Below are 27,752 nucleotides of genomic sequence, written 5' to 3' on the forward strand. Positions count from 1 at the left end.
CAAGGATAATATCATCGCCGACGCACTTTCCAGAGGTTTCACAGTATGTGGAGTACTGAACAGTATATACTGAACCAAATTAAAAACTTCACAATCCTAAAATTTTAACATTTTGACCAGTTATCATTGTTGGCCCTTATTGTGTATTTAAACAGTAATGGCCACGTATTGTCTTCAGATAACACCCGTTTTTGTGCAGGTGAATCGACCAAAATCATGTGCACAGCACTATAGTGGCAAAAGTGTTTTTTCACGTTCAACTGGTCACGTGGCCATAATACCGCGCGTGTTTTCAGCCATACTTGTTAGCAGTCATTAACAAAAAAAAGAAAAACACAAGAAAACAAAAGTCTTTACGGCCATTTGTCATGCCACGCCTTTCAAATGTGCAACGTGAACGTGCCATCGGCATGTTGCAGACGGGAACGTCCGTAGCTGAAGTCGCAAGGACGATGGGTTGTAGTCGAAGGACTGTTTATGGTTTACAGACGCGTCTACAGCAAACGGGTACCACCGCTGATCGCCCTCCGCCAGGTCGACCACGTGTGACGTCACATGCAGAGGATCGTCAGATTGTCTTACGTCACCTCCGTAACCGATTTTTGACGGCTACATCAACCAGAAATGAACTGTTTAGGGGTAGACTGGGTGCGTAAACTGTTCGAAACCGTCTGAGAACTGCTCACCTTCAAGCACGACGGCCATACTGCGGGCCGATTCTGACTCAATTACACAGACGTCAACGTCAATTGTGGGCACAGCGACACTTACGACCCGGTTTGATCTTCCAACACAACAATACCAGACCCCACACAGCAATTGTGACAAGGAATTTCCTTCAGGTGAGGGGAGGTGAAATTGAGTTTAACGTCGCGTCCAAGAATATTGCACTTATATAGCGACGTGCATTCACGTGTGTGTGTGTGTGTGGCTGCTTGTACTAGTCCGGACTGATGCCGATTTATAGTGCTAGCCAACTGAGATACCATGCCGCAGTTCAACATGAATACCCCACTCAGACACAGTATACTGACTCCGAGCCGACCAGTCCTTGTTTTAGCCCCTTAATGCCGAGCGCCAGACAGGGTAACAACAAGTACCATCTTTTAACGTCTTTTGGTATGACGCGGCTGGGGATCGAACCCCGGACTTTCCGCTCTCCGGGCGGACGCTCTTCCACTAGACCACGGAGGCGGTCGAATTTCCTTCAGAATGCGGGAGTCAACGTCATGAACTTGCTGTCAAGGTCTCCCGACCTCAATCCCATCGAACACGTCTGGGATGCTCTTGGCAGAAGTCTGCGCACTCTCCAGAACCAACCACAAAATTTGCAAGATCTTGGCACCATTTGGCAGCAACAATGGCGTCGTCTTCCAAATCATGTGTTCACAAGCATCACAAGGTCCATCTTTCTTTGGACATTAATGATTAAAAATTACCTTCTCTGATACATTTGTCCGTTGTATATCATATATGGGATTACTTTTAAAAATGTGAAGTTTTTTATTTGACTCAGTATATGTGTGAAAATGAACAATGACAATGAGTATGTGAACAAAAACATGGTGTTGAATCAAGAATTGTTTGCGTTTGTACAGGAGGGAAACAAACCCTACGATTGAATATGTTGACATAGATTATGTGTTTGGTAATATGTGTGTATATATCTTGTACTTTTGTATGAATTTGGTAAAATATGTATTACTGTATTTTAGAAGTTTTCCATATCATTGTGAAGCTCTGTAAAACATTCTTTTTTAAGGGGTAGAGTGTTATGAGTGACGTTGTATATGTGTATGGTTCACAAGGGGTCCAGTTTGGGTGGACGGCGTCATGCTTGATTGAGTTAAGCAAGCTGCCTGACGGGGAGAAGCGTGCTTGTGGGGTGATTGGAGTTTTAGTTGCCTTGGTAACTGATTGGTGTGGGCCGATCAACCTTTTGTTGTGTGCTTAAGTAGATAGCTTACTTAGAAATTGTTTTACTCTATGAGGGCAAGTTGTTACCCAGTTATCCTGTGAACTGTGATATATAAGTTTGGAACTATGTGAGATTGAATACGTTAGGAATGTGATGTCAAGAAATCTGAGGTGACTATTATCTATATTGCACATTTGCCATATTGCTTTGCCTAAATAGATTTGTATATGAGTGCCTTGCCCAGTAACTGAGAATTGTTTTATATTTATCTTTGTTTTAATTATTAAATCTAGCTTTAAACTTCAGAGATTGTTGTGTGATTGTTGTAATAGTTATTTGTGGTATTAGCGGGAAACCCTGCCGTTCATCCCACACGCAGCACTGTGAATGTTTCAATTGATTGTGTTTTTCCAGTAATCTGAGGGAAGCCAATGCTGACGACTTTATGAAAATAGATCTTTCCACGAACAAGTACAAATGGATACATTTTGAGGTTTGTGCTATCATCTTGTTGTAAACATTGTGCGTACTTCAGCAGTTTAACCGACATGTTATTCTCAAGGTCACAAGATAGATCCATGTGGTGAATAGAGTCCGGACCTTTGGCTTAAGGAACGCTTTAGTTTAACCACTAGATTGCCCCACCTCCACCCACAAAATGAAGTTAGCTGCAAGACGTTTTGATCCGTGAAGATCCGGGGTAGAATAGGTCTTCAGCAACGCATGCTTGTCGTAAGAGGCGACTAACCGGATCACGTGGTCAGGCTGACCGACTTTGTTGATGCATGCCACCGTATCCCAATTTCGATCGATGCTCATGATGTCAATCTTTGGATTGTCTGGTCCAGAATCGATTATTTACAGACCGCCGTCATGCAGCTGTAATATTGCTGAGTGCGGCGTTAAACAACAAACAAACAAGACGTTTGAACATTGTGTTTGATGTTGCAGTGTCGTCCCAATGTACAGGAGACCGCCCGGATGTTGCACCACGTACAGAATCACAATAAGACAGCAGGGTTACACCACATTCTTACCTCCGTCGAATTTGAAAAGCCAAGTCGAAAAGGGTGTGGTGAGTTTACTAAAAAATTAAGTATTCAGTCAGGTTCGCAATCTGCCCGAAACATTGTTTCAGAGGCCTCACGAATGACAACTGGCTGACCTGTTGTGTTGCAGGCCGCCTCCGTGGTCTAGTGGTAGAGCGTCCGCCCGGAGAGCGGAAGGTTCGGGGTTCGATCCCCGGCCGCGTCATACCAAAAGACGTAAAAGATGGTACTAGTTGTGAGCCTGTCTGGCGCTCGGCATTAAGGGGCTAAAACTCGGAGCATGTATACTGTGTCTGAGTGGGGTATTCATGTTAAACTGCGGCATGGTATCTCAGTGTGCTAGCCCTATAAATCGGCATCAGTCCGGACTAACACACACACACACACACACACACACACACACACGTGCATGCACGTCGCTCTATAAGTGCAATAATCTTGGACACGACGTTAAACCCAATTTCACCTCACCTGTTGTGTTGCAGAACAGCTCTTCGCACTGCCGGACTACCTATTTCTGAGTAAGGAGTTTGCTCAGGACCTTGGTTATGACAACATGGAAGATGCGGTTGTGGGTTTATCCAACAAGACTAAACCTGGGTAAGTTAACATATGATTACTCTGCAATCCTGCGCGGCACTGAAGATCCAGGTTAGAATTGGTCCTCAGCGACCCTTGCTTGTCGTAAGAGGCAACTAACGGGATCGCGTGGCCCATCTTCCCGAGGCAAGGGACTTAACTGACTATCACAAATCCTGTTTCCAACCTTGCTGAACTAGGCTGGAATGTCTGGGCTCTGTCATAGCACCACCAGCGACCTAGTACGAGTTATGTCCCTTCTATGTCGTTGACCCAGGCTCACCACAGCGATAGTACGCTCCCGGAGCTCTCTATACTATCGCTGCCACCAGTCAAATCTCCCCACTGTGAATAGGTGGCCACAACCATGCTTGGAGTTGAACTCGCAACCGAATGACCGTTATGTTTACAAACAAGTGACGACTGTCGTGACGCCGAATACACTTATCGCTGCTAAATTACTTTCTTCGTTTGTCAATTTGAATTTCATTAAAACTATCGTGTTAATGATATAGTAAGAATGAAAGGGAGAAGTTTGTTGATTTTCCGTTAGTCTGCAATCCCGAACCAATCTGATTATCAAAACAACAATGAAATTCATCTGGAAAACATGGTCAGTCGTAAACCTTTTCAAATTGAAATATGATGGCCTTCCCAAAGACATTAACAAAAGTATAAACGTTAATACATATGGGGTTGGAGGGCAAATTTCAAGATTCTTGTAATGGCCGCGCCCACACTGGTGGCAGCGATGTTACCGAGAGTGTAACGTAGGTGTCACGCGCTGGGAAGGAGCTTGTCGTTGACCAATCAGATTCCACTTCTCATATCAATTGCATTCACTTCAAACAAAATGGCGGCGCCCAGTTAAGACGATCTTATCGATAATCAAAATCTATATTGTAATAAAACTCGTATTATAAAATCACCCGAACACCTTGATTAATAACATGACAGGATTGTGAAAAATATCTGTTGACGCCGAGTTGGCGGTAAATACGATTTGCAAATCATGCAATCGACTGATATCTTCTGAACGGCACAATTAATTCCATCTTCCAGCCTTGTTTGGCAAGGGCGGAAACTGGACCTTTATGGTTAGTTAACTCCCTTGCCTCGGGAAGATGACTAGAATTGGGAAGTCTCTTATTAACGTCTTTTGACACCCGAGCTAGGGGTGGAACGACACAGCAAAGTCACGATACGTAGGTCACGATACGATACTTATCGCGATACGGATATTTATCATCCAAAACTGGCTCCCACAGGAGATATCGCTTGGATGAGATCAAGCGATATCTACACTGTAGATATCGATATCTACACTGTAGATATCGCTGCAATGAAATTACATCACAATGCTTTGCAGACCATTGTGACGTCACTGTTACCATGACGTCACAATCAAATGACATCACTAATAGCTCTGCTACTGAAGCTGTTAGCAGTACCTTTTACACTGAAGACACTGCTAATTACTGTCTACAAATTGAAAAAGTTGGAAGAATGATGTTGGATGATAAATAAAATCTCACCCTCGTGTCTTTTGACATCAAATATATCAACACTCGTTGATAAAAGTGGCAAAAATCTTCGGCAAGCCTCGGAATCTTTCCACTTTTATCAACTCGTGTTGATATATTTGATATCAAAAGACACTCGGGTCAGATTCTCTATTTATATCAAATCGCATGAAAACGTCTTGACTATAACTAATTTTGAGCAGGTTCAAAAGGACAAGCAAGTTGAACACACATATTCATAGTGGCTATCTTTAGTAGTGAACTTGAACATTTAGTAACGTTTGACTGACCAAAACGCTGGGGGTGGGGTCGGGGGTCATTAAGCGAGTGACCGTAGTTAAATTGTAATGTATTTTGGCAAGTGTATGGTCTCGTATAGATTTCAAATAAAAACGTATCGTAAATATCGAATCGTCGCACCAGTGGACCGATGTATCGTTTCTACCCTAATCCGGGCATATAACATGTTTAGAATATGTCCGCAACACTCAACTGCTTGTCATAAGAGGCGACTAAATTAGGTCGGCGGTCTGGCTCGTACGTTAACTCGCTGATTGCCTCACATCGGACGATCAAACGGTGCTCATCCTTTGAGTCCCCAGTTTGTCAGGCCCAGATTATCAACGGGACGAAAAGATATAGGACCTGGCTGGGATTGTTGGTCGTCGCGTAAAACAGTAAACTGAAAAAAACATTCGTGACCAACTCGTGTTATTCCGGGACAAGCCGAATAGCGACTCGTGCCCCTCTCGTGACCATTTTTGCGACCGGGTTCCGTCTTAGCGCAAACGGGCATTCCGAAAACAATTGTCAACTGAGTAATGGTTCACAAAAATTTCCCCATATTTTATATATATTTCAGATGCAATTTAAAGCACATCGGGACATGCGTAATTATACAGTATGATTGAACACATTTAACTGTGTCTTGGGTATATTTTTAGATGCAAGACATGTAAAATCAAAAATTATTGCTGAGGGATTCTTTGACGAAGAACTTGAAATCATACGCGCATTCTGATCGGTTTGTCGTATTTTCGCACATAACATTCATCGATAGGGGGACGAGTCTTCTTGCAGGTTACGGGAAGGGGCCAGTGGTGACGAATGTGGAAAATACGTCAAGTTCTACAATTCTTCGGTATTGTGCTGATGATCCTTCATGGTCATTTCAGAGCCACCGTCATCTGTGCCTGGGGCGACAAGGGTGCTGCTGCGAAGTCGTCAGACTCTGACGTAGTTATCTCCCCTGCGGTAAAACTTGAACAGGTCGTTGACACCTTGGCAGCTGGTGACACGTTCATTGCCGGATCTATATTTGCCTTATCTGGCGGAGGGGTATCTACAGCAGAGGCCATTGGTCATGGTTGTAAAGTGGCCGGGATGAAGTGCGGGATGCGAGGACTAAAGGGACTAGCATCTCTGAAATCATAAATGTTTGGATGCCCCAGTTGGAGGTTCTGCTTGTATGTGTGTAAGATTTGTGGCTCTGATTTTGATGGATAATGAGAAGAGATACGTATGATTGAAAGTACTAGTCTGGTCTAATGATGTCAAAATAGTACTCAAGACGTTAAATAATTATGTGACAGAAATGAATCTGTTAATTGCAATTTGCATTCGGTCTATTTTTAGTAATCCAAGGAATGAAACCGTTTATGATGAGGTGGGATGAGGCGGAAGCTATTAACACACAGCGCCTCACAGGCAACTGGGAAAGGGAGCTGAGAATGAAAATCAAGTGAACAACAATAATAATAGTAATAATAATAATAATAATATTGTATCGCCGTGAGCGCTCACTTGGTTAATGGAATTTGGCGCATTATAAATGGACTTACTTAATCTAGATATTATATAAATATATGCTACACGAAAAAAAGTTAAAGAACACCCGATTTTAACGTTTACAAATCAAAGGAATGAAAATAATACAAGTTCGCGCTCCGGGTTTCTCCCAAACCTATTTACACCAAAACGGCCTGGAGAAGGGGTTGTGTGAGTGAAGATGCTTACCAATCAGAAGGAAGACCGTTCCTGCCCTTCCACAGACCAGACTTCACTTCGAGGACCTACATATTGTCTGTCCCGAGTTAATGAAAGGTGGAACTAATCCGCAATTCTCAGTTTCGATACCCGTGAAGATCCGGGGTAGAACAGGTCTTCAAGAACCGATGCTTGCCGTAAAAGGCCACTATGCTTGTCGTAAGAGGCGTCTAACGGGATCGGGTGGTCGGGCTCGCTGACTTGGTTGATGCATGTCATCGTATCCCATTTGCGTCGATCTATGCTTAGGATGTCATGATTGGATTGTCTGGTCCGGACTCGATTATTACAGACCGCCGTCATATAGCAGTTATATTGCGGCGTTAAACAACAAGCAAAACCTTAAACGTGGGAGGCTCAAGTGACGCAGGTCTGCCAGTATCTCGGAGTCCACATCTGAGGCTCCAGGGACCCGTTCTACAAACACGTCTTTGTGCTAAGATGATCGTAACTATAGGGTTTACGACAGTCGAAGCGCTACGATCGCTTTGTGAAACCGGGCCCAAGGTCAGAAAGTGATCTTATTTCATGAGCATGTATTAATGTGTGGGAGTTACCATCATCTTAGTGCTAAGATCGCTTTGTGGAACGGTTCCAGAGACACTCGAAAGCTTTCAAACACTCGATAATGGCTTTCAAGTAAGGATCCGCCCAATTAATCATAGCATTGTTATTCTGTTTGGAAAAGGGTTCTCAAAATGTTTGTTTCCATATTTTTCGCTCCCCTGACTGGCCACTTTCTTTGGCGTCCGGCAGCCATATTGAAAAAAACACAACATAATTGTGACTTACTCGTGTTATTCCGGGAAAAGCCGAATAGTGCCTCGTGCCCCTCTCGTGGCCATTTTTGCGACTGGGTACTCTTTGCGTAATGAGTCACGTATATTTCCCAATATATTAAATAATTGTGGATGCAATTTAAAGCACATCGGAAAATGCTGTGTTATACGGTATGATTGAACATATATAACTGTATCTTGGGTATATGTTTAGATGCAAGACATTTGTTAAATCAAAAAATATTCCTGTTTGATTCTTTGACCGAAGAACTTTACGTCTTACGCTCATTCTGATTGGTTTGTCGTATTTTCGCACATAACATTCATCGATAAGGGGGACGAGTCTCCTTGCCGATTACGGAAAGGGTGAGTCGTGACGAATAAACCCAACAATACTTGCCATTTTTGTTCCAAATGGAATGATATTTGGTACTTGTTTAGTTAGATATATCCACTTATTTTACTGTGAACTTCTTTGATATTGCCAGACTGAGGGAGCTGAACTCTGGCGTGCATGTCTGTACATCCACAGGACCATGTAACTAATTATAACAATACCGCAAATGATTTTTTTGCAACTTTTTTATTTTTATAATCAGTTACATGGTCCTGTGGTAGATCACACGAGCTTAGATTTATGCAAAAAATATTTGCATATCAACCTTGACGGCCACATTTGTAAAAATTGTTCCAGGTTGTTTTTCCTGATATCATATGATGTGAGCTAAAGTGCCGTGGCAGTTTTTTCAATGATCAAAGCAATAAGGAGTCATGATATTTTCAAATCGTTTTATTTTCCTTAGTATACATGACACACAGTTATCAGTAGCATATGAAGACTAAATATTGGCAAAAAAACAATATTAAATTGTCTATTTCACTGAGTATGTCCACACAATATATACAAAAATATGTTTATCACAGAATTTCTGGTACAAAGTACCAATGGCAAAACACAGAAAATAAAACAAACATTAAGAGACAACATATTACAAATGCAATACTCCAATAACCCCAAACCATCAATTAATCAAAGTTATGTTTGCAGTTATCTGACCTCCACTCCAAGATACGGTCTGTTGATTTTTCATCATCATCAATAGTCATAAGTGTTTCTGCACCATATGTTCCTCCGTTACCCATGACTACATACGACCACTACATAGTGTATAAATCAGGAAAGTCCAATTGGCCCAGCTGTGTTAACTTTGTGCAAACCCACCCTTGCCTCATTCATATGGAAGCACTGTGTAGTGTCCACTGCCAAAGGCAATGTTACCGTTTGTACGATGTAATCTGAGCACTCATTGGTCAGATCAACTCTTGGCTTGCCTCTCACTCAAACCACCCCGTGATCTGATTCGTTGGTTTTAAATAACTGCAAAGTGGCCGTATTTATTCAAGGGTGGCGGAGGAATGTGATTTATTGATGATTACTTGACCAATAGAATGCAATGCCTCTAAAAATTGAAAACCAGAAAACACATAGCAGAAAATGCACCGATTCCTTGTCATGCATCACGGTCGAACAAACAATATAAGCTGTTCAAGAAAACAAAACTGCACTTATATTTTGTGAGTATTGCACACAGAAAAGAAAATCGGACAAGACATGAAATTACCCTGTTTGGGGCAGACATTATTATTCATTAGCATCACCTATAGATTAAATGACACACCAGCACTAATAAGGATATTAAAACATTTTGCTATTCTGTATTCGGTGGTAAAGGTAAACTACCCAGTATCAAGATGTAAATGACTTAGATTACTTAAGTTCAATTGTAATTCTGACTTCTTTCAGCAGTACAAATGGACGGCTACAAACCTTTGAGCTAAATGATTTTGACATGTCTTTGATATGGACATAAATAAATCTCTAAACATGTTTTTTAAAGCATGTTCTTGTGCTCTGTATAATACCATTTTCTATCAACATTCAACACATACTTTCACTGTCAGGTAACATGTATTTTTCTTCAATAATATCTTTGATATTGTCATAATTCACTCATAATTGCCTTCATGACAAAATAGCACATTGATGTTGCTTACTAATAAAAAATGAACGACAATGCTCTTGATTGATATTGGAATCAAATATTGTTACATTCTAAACTAGAAACAAATCCATAAACACAATTGAAACTCGTATTTAGGTATAAAAATGTATGTCATACATAAAACGGGAATATAAATCAATAGCTATCAATGATCGTTTCCATACATGAAATTACACATTAAGTACATGGTATCAATATTTACAAGAACCTTGTAAAACCATGCAACTTATATTACAATTCATATGGGACTTATCGAGTAAAAATAACAAATATTTTCTATAGATCTGTATGTTTAACCATTTTATATTATTCAAATGACAAATGAATTTACGACTAGTTGACACTTTTTGTAATGTTTTCTGTTAAGTGCACAAGCAACTAATGCTGAATCAGCATTTTCTTTGACTACATTTATGCAAAACTAAAGTGAAAATATATCACAGAATACACAAATGACTTTACGAAAACTGATAAAGCTGTCTTCCCAACGTAATGCTTGCACATGGAAAATATAAAAAATGGACAACATATGTGATGATGGATTAACATACATTTCTCCACATGCTTACAGTGACTGCAGGCACAACCTGTGTTTGAGATTCTTTGGCTACTCCAGAACGGGAAAATTTCATAAACAAAACAAATACATATAAAGGACAGAATTGCAGTTGGACTCATGCTAATGGGGCAGCAAGACTTGCTGTACATTTAGATTTGGATCCATAAAACAAGAGGAGCGGTCAGGTAGCCTAGTGGTTAAAGCCTTCGCTCGTCACACCAAAAACCTGGGTTCGATTCCCGACATGTGTACAATGTGTGAAGCCCATTTCTGGTGTCCCCTACCGTGATATTGCTAAAAGCAGCGTAAAAACCATACTCACTCACAAAACAGGATTGAGTTTCTAAAACATGTCAAAACAACACTATATTTTTATTTTAGTGACATATACACACTCAGTTCTCAAATGTAGAAAGGTACGTCATACAACAGTATATAAAATGTAATCAGCTGATATTCCCATTTCTATTATTCCAGGAAAGGTAATTTTGTGAATGAGTGAGTTTGGTTCATCACAGATTTGGACAGTATATCAGTTCTATCACTGCATGTCATGCGAGAGGAAAGTAGATGGGTTGAACACGTGTTTCATATTTGTGAAATCCATGAGCATCTTCCCGAGGCAAGGGAGTTGACTGACTGTAAAAGTCCAGTTTCAACCTTTGCCGACCTACGGTGGAATTTCTGTCCTCGATCTGTGCCATCAGTGGCTATAACAACTTATGTCCCTTCTATTGACCAATCAGATTCCACATCTTACTTGCATTTCCTTCTAACAAAATGGTGGGCCCCAATCAAGACGATCTGATCAATACTGTAATAAAATCATGTAATATATCAATATTGTCTTACTTCGCAAAGTGCATCAAATCACGTGGGCACCTCGATTAAAAACATGAAAAGATTTGGAAAATATCTGTTAACACCGAGTTGGTGATCCACATGCTTTGCCAATCCTGCAATTAACCGATATCTGCATGGCAGTTTATGGACCAGATGTCTCGTTCGTTACATGGTTATGATTGGACTATGCATAAACTCGTTAGTCCAGCTAGAATATAACTCCTTAATTCCAACCTAATTCGGCAAGGGTGGAAACTGGACTTTTATAGCCAGTTAATTCCCTTGACTCAGGAAGATGGGATAGATTCTGACAGACCAAGGGTATTAATCTGGGATTTGAACCCAGGATCAGTGAATCCTCTCCAGGCCAACTTTGTTCTAGGACGTTTCCACACCAAGATCGAAGAATAAGAAGAAATGCATAGTGTGAGATAGGATAAGTTTAAAAACATGGCTGTTTCTGACCAGATGGGCATCCACACTCCTAAGGACTAAAATTTCTGAATCAATGTGGTAAATACAGCCAAATCATCTCAGAAGCTGACATACGATTGGCTCTAGCACCCATGCATCTTTCAGTAAAACTGGTTTTCTCAGGGTTTACTCAGATCTTATTTTAATTAAATAGTCTTCAGCCAATATGACTCCAGAATCATAGGCTAGTGCACAAAAACTAAAGATAATATGGACAGCATCTTCTCGAGGCAAGAGCATCCACTAGCCTATTTATCAAAGTCTTGTTTCCTGTGCTAAATATGATTGGACTATGGCACATGTCGATAGTCAAATCAGAGAACGTTTCATAGAATCAATATCCAGGTTCCCAAAACATGGCCACTGCCATATAGCTTGTCGAATTTGCACTGAAGTTGTTTCAACAAATAAGCAAAGAAAAGTATTTTCTAATTCTTTCCAAGGTTTAAATCAATTTGCCCAAGTACTGTGCTTTTAAGTCATTAGACACAACACCGATGCCTGTCCTTGGTGACACACATATTTCTTTCCCATCTTTGAAACCCCTCAACAATTGCCTGTGTTTGTCAGGGATGAAATCGCGAATGTTTTCGTTATCTGATCGACTGTGTCATCTTCTATGGTAGTCTCCATCTTTGTGAAGCCATGCGAGATAAGAGCAGCAATCTGATTGGGTATCGCCTTTTCAATACAAGTGGCACAACTCGTGATCAAGGGGCACCACAATCGAGCCAATAGAAGTGGGATTGATGTGGCAAGGGTGGAAACTAGGCTTAGATATAGACAAGCCTCAGGAAGATGGGACTGCAGCACCTGATGTGCTTCAGGCAAACACAAGACTGCATTCCACTCAAGATATCTAAACCAACCCAAGAAGATGACGATGATATCTGTGTAGAGTGAGACTGATTAGCACAGTATACAATAAGCTCATTGACTCACTAAAACCATACACACAGTAAACAAATACTCGTGTCAAAGCAATAACATAGGTTTCCACATAGCTGAAATATCACATGGTGGGATGGGATAGTCTATGGTAAATTGACCAAAATGTGACAAAGTAGAAAACACTTCAAAGAAGTCTAAAGAATAATCTAAAACCATTAGTAACTGACTGAGATGAGCAGGCTGATGTTTGATTGCGTAAAGTTCATACATTCGATGTTTCCTTGATATAAAACCAAGAATGCCAAACTCCTGGCCAATATGTCATTGTAAAGCATTATGAAACGTGATAATTTTGCCTTCAAAAATAAAAACAATAACCATGACAACAAACAATAAAAAACATACCTCAAATGTTGATTGAAAGTATCCATATTGAGTTTCCACTTTTTGTAGTCTATCCACATCAACATAACATTGACCTATATATGTGTGACCTTCATAGTGGCTTACACTGATATACCTGTTGGATGTAAAGCTACCATATACATGAGCATCACAAAGATCTGTAAAACTGAGTCCGAGACACTAGCATACTTATACCATCTAAGCAATAGTTTCCTGGAGGTGGGATAACAGTATTGAAGTGTTCCAGTACTTGCATGAGTGAGTGTGTGGGTAGGGTTTAGCACAGCAACATACGCTTTAACAGAGCAAGGATTGACTGTCATCAATCCACACAACCACAGTTTAATAGATGGCACACTAAATCAGTTTCTCTGAGGTCGCCATCAAAGAATGATCCCTACTTGATTCTTGAGGGAAAACGTTTCTTGTTCTTACAGTCTAAGGAAAAGGTATTCTTACAGGCGATCTGAGTCAGTATCATCCCAGGGAATCATAAGCACGTGCTTCACAATAGTGCACATTTTTTGTACTTACGAGTAAAAACAGTACAGGTGCTGCATCTCCACAGCAAAATACATGATCAATTTGTTTTCACATAGAACATCATTGTCAATAGGCAAGTAAATGATACCTAGATTGATTTGCAAACCTCACCCAGTGAGTGGAGACATGAAATGACGATGTAAAACTGTACCAAAGTGATATATTAACATCGTGGTTATGTTTTCAAATATATCAGACAGTATTCCATAGCATTATACAGCATAATTCATCATAGCCTCTTTCAGGCCCCCCATGTAGGGCCTCTACAATGTGGGGATGGTGAGTGGCTCTGATGAGAAGATGGGGTAGCCGAGGGGAGGGTCTGCCGCCTGCACAGTCAGATTTCTCAGTATGGTGGGATGTGCCTGGATGCTGTAGCGCTCCTCATCGTCGTTGGTCAGGTAGAGCAGCTCCATGCTGAGGTTTGCCCACTGACCTCGGACGACCTCGGGGCTGAGGCGGCCGATGTGCACCATGACGTCCTGGAGAGACAGCACCCGGCTGTTGTACGTTCCCTGGAGGAGAACACACATATGTCAGATTGATTGTCACATGAGCAGGAAAAATGTCAGGAAGACCTCCAAGTGCTATAAGAAAACTGGGAGTAGACTCTAATTTTGCCTATCAACCAAAACAGACTTGAACCTCTCCAGGAGATATTGCTTGATGTCACCCTTATCTCCTTGAATTTGTTTGTTTGTTGTTTAACTCAACAACTGACGCACTGCCGCACCCACCAGTGTTCCAGCTATATGATGGCGGTCTTTAAATAAGCGAGTCAGAACCAGACAATTCAGTGATTGATATGATGAACATCGATCCATGCAATGGGGATACAATGACATGCATCAACCAAGTCACTGAGTCTGACCACCTGATGTTGTTAGTCGTCTCTTATGACAAACATGGGTTGCTGAAGACAAATTCTAACCCGGATCTTCACGGGTCCATATGTCCTTGGAGATGTTGCTACAATGAAATTGCATCTTAATGCTCTGCAGGCAATTATGACATCACAATCAAATGACATCATAATCAAATGACATCACAATCAAATAACATCACAATCAAATGACATCACAAACCTCTCTGCCACTGAAGCTGATGAACTTTACACTCTTCACTCAACTACTGTTTACAAACTGAAAAAGTTTGAAGAATCATTTTGGATGATAAGTGGAATCTCACCCTGGTGTGTTTTGATATCAAATATATCAACACTAGAAGGTTTAAACCTTTATCAACTCATGTCGATATATTGATACGAAAAGGCACTCGGGTGATATTCTCTAGATGTTATCATTACTTGTGTGAGTATTGAGAAAAAGAAGTCCACAAATGTTGGCTTGCCTCTACATTAATCCTTTTAACCTCATTAAAATCAGATCTTAGTTCTCGCTAAACAATGATCTGAGGACATCCCAATACGGGTCATGTCAGAACGACCTTTCATCCAACCAATTAAAGACTCGCTTACCAGATCATGAAAGTGACAGTCAGAATGTGTTTCCTCATCATGCAATCTCGAAAACGTTAACACAGGGTATTCCGAACAACAGTTACGGCCTGTACGACTGATTCCATGAAAATTATCGTCTATCTCTCGCTTCCGTGGGATAAACATTTGAATGGAGGAGGCGTTGCACAGTACATGGGAAGTACTGTCATACAATCTCAACCATATATTAGACATTCCAGAATGTTCGTTTGTTCAGTTTTCAAAATTTTAACCGAGAACTGTGTCAACATATTTTTCAAGTGTAGTCTGAAATGGAAGTCGCCAGGTTGAAACGAGTGCCGTAATATTCGAGAAAGCTGCTTTCTAATTGTGTTTTCAGTGGTCGGTCAAAGTTCGTGAATGGTTGTTCTGATGTGACCCGTAATGGGATGTCCTCAGATCTTTGTTTAGCGGCAGTGATAACTTGTATCTGATTTTAATGAGATTATTTTTCTTTGAAATATGAATATATTTTTCTCACAAGGGATTAGATTCGTGTAAGATTGAGGTAAATTTCTGGACACGTTCCCACACGTGTGTCATATGGTTAAACAAGAAAACAGGGTAGCCCTGTGTTATTGGTTGAAAGAAGTCATTCTTTATGATCTAAATAATTGTACTAACCACAAGTGTTTCAAAAAGTTGAGGTGACTAAACCATAAACTTAAATTTCGTGTTCTCAAAATTTCTTGAAACAAAACAATCAATATTGCAATCACTTGCCCTTCAAATAATGAGAAATATGTTACTGAATTTCAATTTGAAGGGTGTTTGTTTTATTCTACTTTCATGGATTATTAATGAAACTAAAAGAAACAACAGTTTGAGTTGCTGTGTACCTGTATTGAGTTGTGTCCCAGGGAGAACAGGTTGTTAGTGTTGGCCAGCACAAACTTGCTCCACTGAGGGTCACTGTCACGCCCGATGTACCAGCTGTCGTCATAGTCCTGGAGGTACTCGATCAGCTCCTCGTCTGATGAGATGGGCCCCAGCAGCACTTCATCTATCATCAGCTTCAACCCATACCTGCAGGCACAAGGTGACTGTAAGCAGCCTGTACACCCTACACAGAATAATGGACTGTCCTGAGACTAGTCCTTCATATTGCACATGTGAAACTGGATATAACCTTTTCAATAAATACTGTTTCTGATAGTGTCATTCATTTCTATAAAACTAGCACTTTTAAACCACTGATTTACCAGTGTGGATTCGAGGTCAGAAAATGTCATGGATTGGTGCTCCTACTATCAACCACTGGCTTGCCGGACCAAGACTCTATTATCCATATATATATCTATATGCTACAGCTGGTATACTACTGTTCGTGCTGTGAAACAACAATCACTGTTTTCCTGATTACTGTTGCATTGAGTGTTTAATGCGGCACTCAGCAATATTCCAGCTATATGACCGCAGTCTGCAATTAATCGAGTCTGGACCACAAAATCCAGTGATCGATTTTATGAGCAATGATCCACACCAATGGGGTACGAAGACATGCAATCAACTAGGGTTGGGACGTGTAATTCGGGTACTTGGGTCGGGTGGGTCCTCAGGACCCAACACGACCCTTGGTTAGTCACGTGATATATTGTTTAATGACAAAACTTACTATAGCTCAGTGGTTACACTACAAGTAGCTAATGTTCACATTTCGTTCAGATGATGCACGCATCCCTTCTGACTTGTATATGTTTAAGTAAAGATAAAGCTTCAGTCAACAGGTCAACTTCAGTGTACGCATGATTTGATTGTTTGATACATGTATCTAAATAGTCTTAGCCAGGGCTGCAGTAAAACAATTTGGTTCCCTACTCTTGAGACTTGCATTGGGCACCCGGGTAGGGTCAGGTAATAGGAGTAGTAAATTTGGACTCATTCCAGCCCTACAATCAACTAAGTCACCAAGCCTGACAACTCAATCCATAAAGTCACCTCTCGACGACCATCACAGGTTGTTGGGAACCTATTCTAACCCGGAACCCTTTGCATGTCACTGTGACAGAGTTACCTGAATGATTTGATGACCAGGTTGTATAGCTCCTTGTCCTCTGCCAGCCAGTCCATCATGGCGTTCCAGGGAACATCGCCTGTGTAACACTTGTACAGATAGTTGGGCCCATTGGGCTTGTCTGAAAGAAAATCATTATTGAATGAGTTTGACTTAGCAAGCTTTTCTGTATAGTCAAGTCCTTTTCATTTATCAAATCAAATTAATGAACACAGCTTTTGTTTGCACTCAGCAATATTCTACTTATATGATGGCGGTCTGTAAATAACCGAGTCTGGACTAGACAATCCAGTGATTGACATGAGCATTGACCTATACAATTGGGATATGAAGATATGCATCAACCAAATCATCAAGTCTGATCACGCGATCCATTAACTCGCCTCTTACAGCAAGCATGGGATGCTGAAGACAATTCTAACCTGGATCTTCAGTGTTTGTCTGTTACAAAGCCCCCAACCAATTCAGAGAGTCTGACGACCCGATCCTGTTAGTGGTCTTTTAAAACAACCATTGAACCAGGCTTTGAGCCAGGCTTTTGGCAGTCAAAGTTGAAACTGCACCTAATATTCTTCTGATATGTGAAGCTTAAAGAAATGGTAGGTCTATTAATTATTTTCTAACATCAACCAAATGAAATCCTCTAAAGTAACTTACTTTGACTATCAAACGCGGAATAGCAAGCCATAATGAGTTGTGAGTAGCAGTTGGTCAGCGCATCATCGGCGCCAACGTCAATAGCTACTTTCTCCCCGGGCAAGCCAGTGGCTGACCAGTCCAAAAGGCTGAGTACACTGCGGTACCAGGTGACCGGGAACTGACCGATATGCCTGGACAGCTGGGAGTATTCAATAGGCAGTTCCCGCCACTTGACAGGCAGGCTGATATGGGAGGAATGTTGACACTTGAAATCTGGGGAACCTGCCAAGTTTGTGACAGGTTTATATATATGGTTCACAGGATTCATTTTTGAGTTCGTGACCGGCTTTGAAAAAACAGCAGCTGCCGCTGGCTTCTTAGGTCGAGACAGATCTTGTGCCGGGAATCCAAATTCAAAATCATCCAACAAATCATCAATGTCGTTATCACACGTTTTCTTTGTTGCTTTTGCCGCCTGTGAGTATGGAGCTGGGGATGGTGCTTTAGGCTGTGACGTCGCGTTCCTCGATGTTCTCAGATTCATTTTTTTACGATTATCACCATCCGCATCAAAGTCATCCGACCAGATACTATCAGTAAAACTGTGAATTGAAGACGACCAGGATGCCTTCCTTTGCTTTTTGCCTATTGACTGCGCTGATGGAGGTCTTGCTCCATTGTCAATCGGACCAAGATTGTTCTTGATCAATGAATTGTTCACTGACTGTACATTTGTCACAGTATTGTTTCGTTTGTTGTTCAGATCGGACGTGTGGTGGTTGTGATTAATTTCCTCGTTAGTTTTACATTCTATCACAGGTTGCGCTTTTTTAATACTTTCTTCTTTCCTCTTGGTCTTGTTGACATGGTGTAGAATCACCCACACAAGACTTTTCACAAAGAATGTCATGGTGGCATTGACGCTGTCCCGAGTGTCAATAACGCCCGTCAACACATTCCGTGCATCCGAATATGTCTTCACTTGGGCCGAATCCACCGGGGTCAGGGAGTGCAAGGGGTACTTGTTAAAGGTGCAGGGTGAGAAACCTCCCTCCTTCTCAAATGCTACTTCAAAAATATCATCTAAGCGGGCTGCCTCAGCCGTGTGGCAGGACGTCTCCTGCAGCTCCAGCCCCTTGACGCTGACGGTACAGAAGCCGGCCCCACGCTCCAGGATCATCACCCACAGCAGGCGGTCCTGGAAGCGCACAAGGTAGTGGTTACCTGGCTTCGGCTCACCTGAAACAACAAGCATGACGATCACAATGAGGTGGAACAACTCTGCAAACAAACGTTACTGGAAAATTCTATCCATTAATACATACTAATTGATGATTCGTAATCGTGTGACTTGGAAAGCAAAACTTTATCTTGGACCTTCCGATTCACACTTAGCAGCCATTATGGGACAGAATTCTATTAAGGGATCACTGAAATCTATTCCAACAATGACATATTCATATTGGCACAGAGTCACCCATCCCTGCATCAACAGGAATGCACAAAATGATTTAGTTAAATTTATATCATAGGGGGACACTGAACTGCATATTGTTTCAGTCTTGGTCTAGTGAGTAAGTTGGGTTTAACGCTGCTGTTAACAGTATTCCAGTTATATCACAGCGTGTCAGCTTAATGTGGGAGGAAGTGATGCAGGTCTCAGACATTTACCACACTGGTGAAACCCACAAGAATGAGTATGATGCTAACAAGCCTAGACACTGAATCGGGGCAAACTGGGCTTCGAACCTACATTCATAGGTTTCTGGTGTGCCCAAGGAATGCAACTCTGCACAGCAATATATCTTACATACTATACATGTAAAGTCACTTACCTAGACTACCATTGGCAAAAGCAGCCTTGAGGCCTCTTGCAAACTGGGGTGTGAACTGTCGGTAGTAGATGGTATCGGTACACACATTGGCAGATCCACCTACAGCCTCAGCCCAAAACTTCTGGGGGCGTGGAAACCCGATAAAGAACAGCGGCAGGGTGAAGAGAGGTAGGAGGGGGGCAGAGAGAGCAGCAGCCGCCCCTAGTATTGCCAAAATAACAGGGAAGAAGATGAGAGAGAGGAAGATGACAATGGCGGTTGAGCCGCGTCGCTGTTTCTTGTCAAGCCAGGAGGTGGAGAGCAGGACAAAGAAGAAGTAGAGTTTGTTCATGAGCTGGAAGAGTCTGTCTCGAGCCAGTCCGATGAGGAGGAGGAGGATGGGCGCCCCCAGGGATTGGACAGTGCTGGAGCTAGTCAGGGTGAAGATGTGCAGCACCGACATCTCCAGGAGGGCATGGACACTGCTCTGCCACGTCTGTTTGGGGGAACAAACTTTAGGTTCATTTCATGTTATCATCATGTCATACAGCAGTGGAAACAAACACTAGTTCTTATAATGATAACATATAGCAAAAGCCTTAAAAATTGCAAATTTCTACTAGTCCTTATATCTTAACTATTGTGCAGTTTGGCAAGGACTATATTACCAGTGCCGATTTCTAATGCTGCCATAGCAGTGAGTGAGTTGGGTTTAACGCCACTTCTAACAGTATTCCAGTTATATCACGGTGTGTCAGCTTAATGTGGGAGGAAAGTCCGAAGTGATACAGGTCTCAGACGTTTACCACTTTGGTGAAACCCACGAGCACAGTAATGATGCTGACAAACCTAGAAACATAATGGGGACGAACCAGGATTCGAACCCATGATCATAGGTTTCTGGTGTGCCCAATGGATGCAACTCTGTACAGCTAATCGCGGCGCCTTAGACGACTGGGACACCTGGGACACCTGTGCCCCCCTGCCATTACCATAACACGAGATGCACAGTAAAGCAGTGCACATGTAAAGCAATGTAACTGCCTGCTATTAGTATTAGGATTTTTTAATTTTGTATTGAAAATGGAAATAAAAACATAACATACAGCGGACTTTATGATGATGTGGGCAGTGCCTAAGAACCAAGACTAATGTTTTTTTTAGTCCTATAGCATTTATTCATCTGACGAAGAAGTAAGTATGTACTCTGCAACGTTGTGTTCCTCCTAATAAAGAAGTTGACATCCATAATTTCTCTTCCTTAGGTCTTACATGTTTAAAACTCTGGTGAAAAACCATGAGCATAGTCATGGCACTGACAGGAATCAAGGTGAATCTACCAATCTTTGATTCCTGCCACAGGTTTCTGTTGCACCTAAACATAAGCATGATAAGGAACACAACATTGCACAGTGAAATGTGGCGACTGCGTAGCATGAATACATGCTTTTTCTGGTAGTAGTTTCAACTAGTGGTCCTGGTTTTTATTCAGCAAACATACAATATGTACATGAAAAACTGTCACATAACATGCCATACATACCACTCTGAAAGCTCGGACAACCCCAAATGTGAACCATATGGCATGGTACAGGTCAAGTCCTGTTGTCGCCGATGATGTCATGACATTGGTCTGCGTGACGACGAGTGACAAGTACGCCAGCATCAACAATGGGCCAACTAAAATCAAACAAAATTCTGAATCAGGGCGGCTGAATGGGGGAACAAGACATGATAAATTTGTGCTCATCACTGACATTCTAGATTTTGTCCTGGCTCTGTGCAAAGTTTCATGAAGAAAAAAACACTGACATAAAGACAAAAGATTTTGGAAACAACTCAACCATTAATGTTTGCGTTTAAGGCGACATATGCACCTTGTTTCGGTAAGCTAAATATGTTGTAGCAGGATCACGAGGGGTACATGGGGTTTTATGTGTCCCTTGTTAGGTTTTATACCATTCACCTCAAGCTCCGGCTCGTGGTATAAAACCTAACTACTAAACTAGGGACGCATATAACCCCATATACCCCTTGTGATCCTGTTAAAACTTATATGGTCAAGATGATGACAAAGATGAAACAGTGTCCCCTCAGGCACTCACCAAATGTGATAAACACTCTCCTCAACAACCCAAGATACAGAAGCTGTGTCTTCCTTCTTCTGTAGACCCTCTGAATCTGGCTGCTGTGGGGAAACAGTATGTTCCTGTACAGTCCGAAGAACACATACACCCCTTGCGAATCTCGAAGCAGCTTCTCTGCCACACAGACTCCGATGATGGCATAGCCCAGGATGTCCCTGACACTTGTGCCAATACTTTGTGAATAGTAATTAATTGCTGCACTCTCCCCGACAATTACAGCTAGCATGATGAAATGATATGCAAATGTTGCTAGGCCCCATGTCCACAGAAATCCTTCATTTTTAGTCACCCGCTGCGAATCTCGGAGGTTCTGACTGGAGGATATTCTGTTCGTAGTTCGGCACAGGTTCCAGATCTGTGTGCCTAAACGGCCAAGGTCAATGCTGAGAATGTAGCCAAATATGGCTGATATGATGACTGTTGCAAACACAAAAGGAATGAAGTAGGCTGCCAAATAAGCTCCAATAGACAGAACAAGTAGCACAATCAACCTGAAAGAAAAAAGAAACACGGATTGAATAGTTGAACTTTTTGTTACTGTATTTTAAAACCATAGAAGTTATCTATACTACCATCTGGTTGTTCTAATTGTAATAATAATAGGCTACTCTGGGGCATGCTCAAAACGCTATTACCCTGGTCACTGGATCAGTGTACATTCAAGAATCATTCTCAGCTCCCTGGGGAGTATACAACCCAAGCTGCCTGTTAGGTGCTAGAAGGTTAACACCCACATTGCCATCTCATCCTACCGGGTACCCATTCACTGCTGGGTGAACAGAGGCACACTTAGAGTGAAGTCACTCGTTACATGTGCTTCAGTGTGGGGCAGGACTGAAGCCCTAGAAACACTCAGGACCCTAGCTGCCGAACCGTGGTCACCCATCCAAGGACTCTCTGCGACCGGCGTTGCATAACTTTACCTGACCTTAAAGTGACCTGTACGAAGTGCACAGGACCATCTGTCACCACGTTGTATGACATCAAGTGTCATTATTCATTTATGCTCTGCAGGAGTATAGTGTTCTTACTAATTAGCATCCTTAAGAACAGGAAGAAGTTACAAGTGACACACAACGCCTACTCACTATGGGAGAACCCCTACATTCAAACCAGAATTACTGCCATAGTTGTAATGGTTTAAAGACTGCACAACATTATCGGTAGACCATTAAACTGTAATGCAAACTTCAACAATATGTATTGCTATACTGTCTAAATGGTTTGGTATATTGAGAAAATGTCAATAATTGTGTATTTCATTTGGGATTTATCAATAATGAAATAAACTAAAATCTTCCTGGCACAGCTATTCTCAGACAATAATATGTCTACTATACACTCTCTAAGGTATATAGGTAGGAGCTGTCAGTACCAAAAAGCAATGATACTAGTGCATGTGCCCAACATTACTTTCCCTGTCGCTAGTAATGGCAGCCCTATGCATTGTTTCTGTTTACACATCATTGCAGCCAAAGATTTTTCATTTGTTTACGTCTTTGAGCTACAGAACTCACAAAAATGCCAATGACAATATATTGCCCTACAGTTCACAATATATCAATATCCTGTATATCTCAATATACTGCATCACAAACTTCCATGCAATACACAGCTCGAAATGTTAACAGATCCTGTGTGTAACATAATACTAACAACTACCTACATCATATGAGCATTATTAGAACAGATTGTGTCCACTTCCTAGTAGGACTGGGAGAATAAACCAACTGTGCAATCCGATACGTATCACAATACCTTGCTCACGGTCCGATACGTGTCACGATACTTGCATGTGGTCTTTTCTGTGGTGCGTACGCCATCTTTTTCATAGACAGGACGGCCAAATACTTGGCACACAAACGATTTACAGTTGGCAGTGTCAAGTATGGCGCAATGGATGAAAATAGTTACGTTTTCACTAGAAATCAGTGTTTGGAGTAACATTTAAAATAGAATACATATAAGGTATAAAATCGATACTTTTTACTTCATGTGCGATTGTGATTCATACTTGTATCGACAAGTCAAAAAATCGCGATCCACTGATACTACTTCCGACCTTGAGTGTCAACTCTAACAACCCTGACAACATCATCAGTGACTCAGAAAAGTAACTGAACTCCAATACAATGACAACCCATGGCTACCTTACAACACCAACCATTGGTAGCCTTGTGTATCCTCTGGTACCAACCTTGCATTAGAAGCCATGGGGGAGCCTCCAAGGAGGAACACATGCACCTGTTCCATAAGCCAGAGGAAAAGGGCGTCCACTGGCGGGAGGATGCCGGTCACCCACAACAGAGGAAGGAGAGCAAACACGATATGGAGAACCTGATCGGCTACTTGGAACGTGTTGTAATACCTGAAGTAAACATGAGTTTAAAGTCAATATGATGATGATGATGATGATGATGATGATGATGGGTAGTCATATTTCATAATAACAAACACTGGGCTGAGTATAAGCCTGAACCAAAATTGTACTATTTGACATGTGACAGGGTTAGAAACTAACAGTTTTCGTCCACTAGTCCTTATAATGATAACATATAGCAAAACCCTTAAAAAGGGCAAATTTCTACTAGTCCTTATGATACCTTTACCATTGGACAGTTTGGCAATGACTATAGGACTAGTGCAAATTTCTAACGCTGTGTGACATCTTGGTAAAAAGCAAAAAGACTGAAGTAGATCATTGACTGGTTTGGACCATATAAAGAAATTTACTGTAATCATGGTAATGAAACTTAATCATGTTAATCATGTTAATAAATACTGCTTACCATGATTACATATTGACTGTACTCATGGTACCACATAGCAATTTCTTTGGTCTCTGCTAATGTTATCATGGCAAGGTACATGACCATGACTGTTTACAGTCATAATTTACCAGAGTATTTGAACTCCTGTCTGTATTTGTAACATTTTGCCATTGTTTGTTAAACCAAGGAGAATATTATCATGATTATAAGGATTAATTATTGTTAATACCATTAATAACAATGTTACTTACCAGTAGAATACATGGAGAGATGTACAGACTAGAACATAGAAAGGTCGCATGAGAGGGGCTATCTCATGAACATCCATAGTTTTGAAAATGGCTGGCTCCGGTGGGGGCGCCGCAGTCAAAGAGTACTGAGCCACACATAGAGTCAACCAACCAAAAATATGCAACACAGCTGTGGCACCATAGTTGAAACCATACAGTCTGTTTAGTGTGTAGGGCAACAAATACCACAGAGTCAATCCACACATCGCTCCGGACACGAGAGCATGAAAGAAAATGTTGAATTTGTAATTTTTCGGTGGGGTAACAAATTCAACAGTCTCTGCGCCACAGCAGGATTCAAAGTCGATTTCATCCTCTTCCGCAAACAAATTTTTCTTGTTTCGTATTTTTAAGTCAAGTTCTGTTTGTTGCATTTTGACGACAGTGCTGATGACTTGCAGCACAAGCACAAAAATAAACATGCATGCACCATACACACAGCAATAGAGAAGCAGCTGTTCCTGAATGACTTCATCACTGTAATTTAATTCTAAAACGAGGGTGAAAATTCCGCCTAGCAACCATGGAATGATCCACAGAAGAATCTGATTCAAATAAACATAAGCTGGTGCATCATAGCCAAGACGGAACTTTGGACCACCCAGGACAGTCTGTGGAAATCGTTTCCAGAAAAACTCTTGTTTGTAATCGTTCAGAAGTGGTACTCCAGTTCCCATGATTGTGACCTTGACTTTGCTCCAGGTGAAAGGAAGAAGCTGACTTCTGATGCACAATGGACCAAGTGACTTCAAGATGCAGGCGGTGGTGAGCTTGAGAATCTGTGGGCAAGCTTCACCACCATTTTTCAGTTGCTTAATTCCTGTAAACATAGTATAGCAACATACATGTATAATCAGTACAGTCAAGAATCTGTTTCATTCTGTTATACCATGTCCACTCCAGCATTGTTGATGATTAAACTATTTTGGAGCACCTTTAGAATACAGTACCACAATTTCTCGTGAGGACGATCTCTGCCATAGGTCACACGTCTCAAGACAAGCAACCAGTTTAAGTGAGAATCCGTCGGACGCGAGTGAGTGAGTGAGTTAAAATTTTACGTCACATGGGCAATATTTCAGCCATATGATTGACACTTACGAAGGTTACGGGTAGGCATGGTGTCTCGTGACTTTAGTCTACGGACACTTATGAATGATCCCGATGCCATTTGGCACACTCGTCCCATTCCGTAATCTACAAAATACTGAGTGGTGAGGAATGAGCCGATATGCCGCGAACTGAAAACGGCTCCAGGCGTCAGACGTCAGACTTCGAACTCGCGAGTACGCATGAATGATATGGTATTTATTAATTCGTCGGGTGACAGAAAAGTGTGGTAGGGAACACTGTAAGTATGATGGTGATAATAGTAAGGAACGAGGGAGGAATAAGCATGACTAGTGATGACACAACGGTGAGTTCGCTTTTGAATCAGTACTGAAAAAATGTAGCCGGTGAAAGTGGCTTATGTGAATGTTCCAGGACAGTTCCCAGTAGCCAAAATATTCAACATTTCATCCTTTTTACTCGACGTTTTTGTGTGAAGAATATTAGGAACCGCTATATAATCTATAATAGCCACTAAACAAGTACCTAACCCTATTGATCATAAAGGGGATCCAAGGGTTAAGGATAGATCTGGGTAATCTAATAGCCACTAAACGGGTTCCTAACCCTAATGATCGTAAAGGGGTGATTTATCGTAAAGGGGATCCAAGGGCTAAGGATAGAGTTCGGGGTAACCTACAATAACACTGACGACATTTGGATGTGTTCAGCGCCAATATCATATCCCTAATAAACTGCATTCTTGTGCAAAATAATGAAAATTAATTAACCCAAAAAAAATTATATGTATATTAGTTCCCATTCAAACCACTTTATCCACTTCAATTACGAGAAAAACGAAATAAAAAATAAATAAAAAAATAAAAGTGCTTTCGTAAACTAGCGCTTGCTCTAAAATGCGCCCCCACAGGCTATAATTAGTAAACGAATACTCAAAACTTTCAACACCGCAGGGCATATTCAATGAAATTGCGTGTAGAAATGATAGATCACTGGGAGGAGCTTATGCACACTCGATGACCCCTGACAGGGCATTGTTTCGCCGGTGTGACTTGCAACAAAATACTACAAATTACATCATAGGGTATGATCACGTGTTTGAAAAGTTTGTGGTACTGTATTCTAAAGGTAGGCCACTATATTTTTACAGTAGATTCTGATTTTTTAAAATATGAATAACCATGAACATGGAATGAAAACTCCAGGCTTCACCATATTAACACATTAAAACATGTTAAAGTTTAACGATGAACATGTAGGCAGCCAAATAAGTGCAAATGGGTATCTTGAGAAGTTTTGATGTATTTTTTGTTGAGGAGTTGACAAGATCGCCACAATATATTTTGACCCAAATACTAATCACATATTGTTAAAACAAAAAGAATATGCCCAGTTGTGATTATGATGTGCAAATCAGTTACACAAGAAACACAACTGATAGTCTTCCCCTCTGAAACTAAAGAAACTATACCACGGCTGTCAAAACAATGTCTATGTTATGAATAATTCAAAACAAACAAACAAAAGATAGAATTTTTAAACGTATCTTAAATATGTGCATAACGTCTTTTGGGCATAGCTATTTAACTAATTGCCGAAAGTACGCAATATTAATGCTAAGATGTAAAATTAACTTACCGAGAAGACCTCATGTATGCCCCAATTTGATAAATTTATGTTGTCTTGTGCACAGACAAACATCAGCCATTTTGACACAAATGGCATTTCCTTTGCAACCACAAAGCTATAATCTTTACTTTCGTATCCAAAGGTTCAAGCGCTTATTATATGACTGGTTATAAGGGATACATCAGTAAATACCTTATCTTGTTTTGT

The 27,752-nt window shown here is 41.2% G+C and overlaps 2 protein-coding genes across 2 annotated transcripts in view; one reads left to right on the plus strand and one right to left on the minus strand.

The window, feature by feature from the left end:
* The window catches only part of LOC124132401 (ketohexokinase-like), a 23,154-nt gene extending 13,163 nt beyond the window's left edge, over positions 1-9,991 (plus strand). The window contains exons 5-8 of the mRNA XM_046496306.2: positions 2,333-2,411; positions 2,870-2,993; positions 3,453-3,567; positions 6,245-9,991. Coding sequence (XP_046352262.2) covers positions 2,333-2,411; positions 2,870-2,993; positions 3,453-3,567; positions 6,245-6,503 — 577 coding nt within the window. The 3' untranslated portion in view covers positions 6,504-9,991. The remainder of the gene's footprint in view (positions 1-2,332; positions 2,412-2,869; positions 2,994-3,452; positions 3,568-6,244) is intronic.
* LOC124132400 (pecanex-like protein 4) lies at positions 8,651-27,653 on the minus strand. Its single transcript, XM_046496305.2, has 10 exons — positions 27,555-27,653; positions 24,807-25,665; positions 23,982-24,152; positions 21,743-22,275; positions 21,181-21,317; positions 19,659-20,133; positions 17,842-19,062; positions 17,185-17,305; positions 16,010-16,196; positions 8,651-14,187 (listed from the first exon to the last, which is right to left on the minus strand). The coding sequence occupies exons 2-10, from the start codon at positions 25,520-25,522 to the stop codon at positions 13,936-13,938; spliced, it is 3,813 nt and encodes a 1,270-aa protein (XP_046352261.2). The 5' UTR covers positions 25,523-25,665; positions 27,555-27,653; the 3' UTR covers positions 8,651-13,935.
* Between the last annotated feature and the right edge of the window lie 99 nt (positions 27,654-27,752).

Source organism: Haliotis rufescens, unplaced genomic scaffold (genome assembly GCF_023055435.1).
Source record: "Haliotis rufescens isolate VD_foot unplaced genomic scaffold, xgHalRufe1.0.p SCAF_3, whole genome shotgun sequence".
NCBI classification, from domain to species: Eukaryota; Metazoa; Mollusca; class Gastropoda; order Lepetellida; family Haliotidae; genus Haliotis; species Haliotis rufescens.